The 5,112-nt window shown below is 36.2% G+C and overlaps 1 protein-coding gene across 1 annotated transcript; it reads left to right on the plus strand.

Moving 5' to 3' along the window:
- Positions 1-268: 268 nt before the first annotated feature.
- Positions 269-899, plus strand: ATPsynG (ATP synthase, subunit G). Its single transcript, XM_067762574.1, has 2 exons — positions 269-446; positions 511-899. The coding sequence occupies exons 1-2, from the start codon at positions 407-409 to the stop codon at positions 768-770; spliced, it is 300 nt and encodes a 99-aa protein (XP_067618675.1). The 5' UTR covers positions 269-406; the 3' UTR covers positions 771-899.
- Positions 900-5,112: the final 4,213 nt, after the last annotated feature.

Raw genomic sequence — 5,112 nt, forward strand, 5'->3', positions numbered from 1 at the left:
ATTCTGGATTTTCTCAAAAAACTCGGCTTGGATGAAGTGTTGTAAAGAGAATGAGGGCACAATGGGTCGCAGTGCTTAACCTCACAACATCTATCTACATGCAAAATTATTTATCTGGGTCAGGATTTTGCCACCGGATGATGGCTATTGTGTTTCGGCCAATACTGCAAGATACAAATGAAATAGTAGAACAGCAGTCAAAATTTCGTTTCGTGTGAACGGCCGTTAAAGATATCCTGTTGTAATACTCTGGCAACTCTTCTACACTGCCATGTTTTGACGTTTGACAGTATTTTCCACTGATTTTGTGTCCTCATTGACTGCCATTATAACGAAAAAATCTAAAACATTTTATTTCTGTATTTTCTTCACATAGTTAGGAATAAAATTTGCAAAAAATCAAATAATGGCTAGTCTTGTAACAAAGGGTTCCGGCCTCGTAAACAGTAAGTATTGAAAACTTCATATTCCTCTTTATCTACATTCCTCATGCATTATATAACATTGCAGAACTCTTGGCAGAGGCAAAACCACAGCTCAATATATTCATGAAATACGCGAAGGTGGAATTAACACCACCAACACCTGGAGATATTCCGGCCATACGTCAAGGCATCGGCCGTTTGATCACCGGTGCTCGTACAGGTGCTTGGAAAAAATTAACCGTACGGGAGGCATGGCTTAACACGCTTGTCGCCATGGAGGTTGGTTTTTGGTTTTACATAGGCGAATGTATTGGCAAACGTCATTTGGTAGGTTACGACGTTTAAGTGCATTGTAGTAGTAAAAACAAAATGCGAATGTTAATTGCATAGAAATTGCAGTAAAATAATACATTCTTGATAAGTTTGCGTTATAATAAAGAAACAATTACGTACAAGTAGGATCGATATATCTAAGATACACGAGTTAAACCAAAGATATTTGTAAATCGACAATTGTGGTACAAAAGCATTCGCTCAAAAATTTTGAACAATTTTCCGGTTACAACACCAGCTACATCGAACCTTTGGGTTGATTAATCACACTTATTTATCTGTTCTCAAAAATATTCATGTTTATTCGTTCACCCGAGTTAGATGACAGTCGTGAGAGCTGGTGGAATACATATAAGGTGTCTATTGTGCTGAATCAGCATCTCAAGGGGCTTAGTATATACCCGCAACAGGTATGCCTGTCGTAAGAGGCGACTAAAATACCAAGTTGAGTCAAGGGGTTGTATAGCGCAACCCTTTCAATGGATGGCCAGCGCAATATAAAGCTTCTCAAACCCAATTGTCACCTACCCGTGGCGAGTCCTGTTTCTTTAACAGCCGAGGCTCTGGCGACCCCAAATTCTTCATGGATCGGGATGACCTAGAAGGTTTCATGTGGTCATATCAAATCGTTCCCGCGATGGTCGGGCTATTCCTTGAATGGTGCTTGTAACCGTGCCTGTATCCGACAAAGGGCTATCAACATCGATAACACTCCCCAAAGCTTTCGGGGAGTGTCCTTATCGCTAAAACAACAACAACAACAGCATCTTAACGGTTGCTTTTTATTCATCATATCGCACATAGATAAAAATCGCGATCAACTAAAAAAATAACAACGGTCAGAAAAGCCAAAAAGCTTATTTACTTTCCAAATGTGATAATGGAATTTTTAACAAACTCCTTTTCTCGGTGAGTAGTGAAACTAATATTTAATAGAGGTTGGTAGGTCTTGAATTGGGCCACTTACAAAATTGCTTTCCCTTTTCAATATGTACGACCATTCACAAATTTTAATAATAATCCTCTAACGCTGCTTTTATAGACGTGGGTTGCCCGACCATCTCGGCAACGATTTAATATGACCACATTGAACTCTCAAGTAGTTGTTTGTTGGGATGTCATGGATGGTGACAGTTCAGCAAAAACAGTATCTTCAGCATTTCATTATGCTCCTTCAAGTAGAGATCTTTTGTTACACAATACAGTTGTAGTTGCGGGGGCATAAGAAGACATTCCGTAGCTTTGCGTGCAGTATTTTGGCAGGCTTACTTCCTTTTCCAGTGTATGTTTTTAGATCAGGCGACAAAATTGGCGACGCGATGCGGAAAGGTGGCCGTCCAATTGATTTGTAAGTTGTTTACTGCGCTGTTGTTACGGACTTTGTACTTAAGATACAATTTCGGAGGCATGTGTTTGAAGGTAAGAGTGTTACCGCTAAAATCTTTGGGTGACGCACAGTGTTTCGTGTAGAACAAGCTAGCTGGACAAAATTATTTTATGAGATTTTCCGTTTCATATGCAGTCATTTATAACAACTACGTCATTTTTTTCAGCCATATGTTCTTTTTTTTTATTTTTTTCCAAAATTTTACTTCATATGCATACATTTGCTTATTTCATATACAGTAACTCATGTGAATAAGTGACATAGATCCAAAAAAATTTAAAGGACTTAAGAATATTACTTTATTGTACTTAAATTGAATGGACTACAAATCTCAATACTCTAAAAAAATCTAAAAATTCGGAAAAAAAATTAAATTTTTTTATGAAAATTCGTCGAATTTTTCAAACATTTTTTAAATATAATTTAGTTTTTGTTATAGATCGTGACAAATTTTCTTATGGGAAATTAGTGAAAATATGAAAATTCGTCGAATTTTTCAAACATTTTTTAAACATAATCTAGTTTTTGTTATAGATCGTGACACATTTTCTTATGGGAAATTAGTTAAAATAAATTTGCGAAAGCGAATATTGTAAGAATTGTCCAAAAAGAGGTGTGTACTTATTTATGGGAGTCACTGTACATATGTACATACATATTTTGTATTTATTTGAGTATTTATCCTGGCACTACAATTTTTACAAAATTATTTTATAGTACCAGTCAGGAATGTAAAAGTGAATTACAATAATAATAATAACAATGTAAATAATTAAATTAATTATGTGAAAATTACTTATTACAAAAACTTAAAAGTAAAGTATCATACAAAGTAGAAAAGACAATAGATTTAAATTAAATAAAACCTGATCCAACAAAAAGTTATAGGGTAGGTTATCTTTTATAATTATGTTATTATTCGCTATTATCACTTTCATTCGATGAGTCACTTGTGGAATAGTCTTGAGCATCAGCAACACTACTGTGAAAGTTTGAAACAACTGGGGTATTTATTGACTCCTCAACATTATCGGGGGACAGTAAATTTAAGACTTCTGAAGTCAGACTTTTAAATTTTTCTTAGGTATCTCCCTAAAACTGTTAACTAAAGGATCCGATGTTATAAGCAACATAATCATAAGATCTCTATTCGTGGCTTCACGCGACTGCTTTTGTGTGTTATCATCCCTGAATCGTCTCAAATCTTTGTTACGGGCTTCCTGTGCTTCCTCAGAAAATTGACCAATAGGTAAAATTGCTGATTTTATAATATCAGTACTATGCACTAAGATTTTATGAACTGTAACAGGCATATTAAACTATGAATAGAGATCTATGTATAGTTTTTTAGTCTCGACCGCAAATTTTTCAAATCTTTAGATATTTATATTGTACCCAGATGATAATGCGCGAAGGAGAGTGTCGAATCTTTTGATGATCGTTACATCCAATTCCGTAATCTCAGCACTAGCCTCAGCAATTTCGAAATACCTACGAGCAGTGTTGCCGTCATTGGTATTGCCGAAACCTGGTTTTGGTTTATCTACTATCAATCCAAGTACACTTTTAAATTTGTTCTGGATTTCGTTGGAACGTAACTTTACACTCTCTTTATCTGCCTCATTCCTAAGCTGCCAGTTTTTACTTCGAGGCGATAACTTATGTGAAGCAAGCATTCAAAACATCTTATCCATGCATGGAGAGTAGACAAACCAAAACCAAGATTATCTCGGCTAGGCGTCAAGTCCCGTAACTCATTATTCATATCTTTCGGAGTGGCACCACAAATATAACACTTTTTTGCGGAAGAAGTTTCAGTCAAAGCATTGCAAACTTTTCCGTCAATCATTGTTAGAAACATATTGTGATTTACGGAAACTTCGTATTCTTCGAGCATGTTCTTTGTTGGCAACAACGAATTTATCTCTTCTAAAACTTTGTTCGTTTCAAAAACAATAAAATCTTTTGTTTCTTTAGAAAAAATAAATTTAATTGGACGACAATACATGGTAGAAGAAGGTCGAGGATTCTGCCAAACAATGTTAGCTTTTTCATCCTGTAATTGAAGAGGAACGAAAGAAAATATAAACAAAAACTCATTAGTGTCAGAACTGCATGTAAATTTTTGCTTATATGTGCTATGGCCAGAGCTTCCATCGCAACCCCACTTGCTGATTAAAGTATACGTCAAGTTTGTAGGTAATAAACTAACAAAAACTTCTTGATTTGCTAAAACTAAACGCTCAACAGTTTTATCTAATACGGACTGGACTTTAATTTCCGCACGTGTATCACCCACATCAATTTCATTTGAACATCATTCTGCCTTAGCTTTTCTTAGACTATAAAATAATGGATAAACCTTATGGCCTGCCCTGATGCTCCACTTCCGAGTCGTTTTGTACCCATGAGTCGTCGACTTGCTATCGACGTAGTATGCTAAAGCTTCTACATTGCTCAAGCATCTTGCATCTGGCTCACATGTCATATTTTTGCCGGATATTTGAGTGGTTTCCTGTGATTTTTTTTATAATGTTAGTAACATTTCTGTTGCCGGACATACGCGTTGATACTTCTGCCGCATAAAGTAACTCACCAGGACTTCTAGATTGCAAAGGTCATCCACTCGACGCCGTTTGGTTTTTTCACTGCAGCTAACAATGTCCTTCTTTCGTCTTCCGGGGCCGGGGTTACCTGAAGAAGTGGTTGGTTGGTCTGATGGCAACTTTGAATCCACCGTTATTGTAAATGTGAAGTCTGGACTCGAAAGCCACTCCGAGTTTTTATTCAAAAATCGCTCCTTATGTCTTCCACTTTCGATCCAGCTTCGACGAATATGCCGATATTTCTAAGCTTAAACTGTTTATCGAATACTCGGCTGCTTCGCTTAAATTGTACTTAAGTACAACAAAACTCAATAATTCTTTATATCTGGTTTCCTTCGAATGTTGAACCCAAATGTCAAAA

The sequence above is a fragment of the Eurosta solidaginis genome, chromosome 1 (genome assembly GCF_040869045.1).
Source record: "Eurosta solidaginis isolate ZX-2024a chromosome 1, ASM4086904v1, whole genome shotgun sequence".
NCBI lineage: Eukaryota > Metazoa > Arthropoda > Insecta > Diptera > Tephritidae > Eurosta > Eurosta solidaginis.

Excerpts from the sequence above, each read along its gene's own strand:
- ATPsynG (XM_067762574.1), top strand. The coding sequence starts at position 407 with ATGGCTAGTCTTGTAACAAAGGGTTCCGGCCTCGTAAACA. Across the intron at positions 447-510 it reads GGGTTCCGGCCTCGTAAACA|AACTCTTGGCAGAGGCAAAA; the intron begins GTAAGTATTGAA and ends ATAACATTGCAG.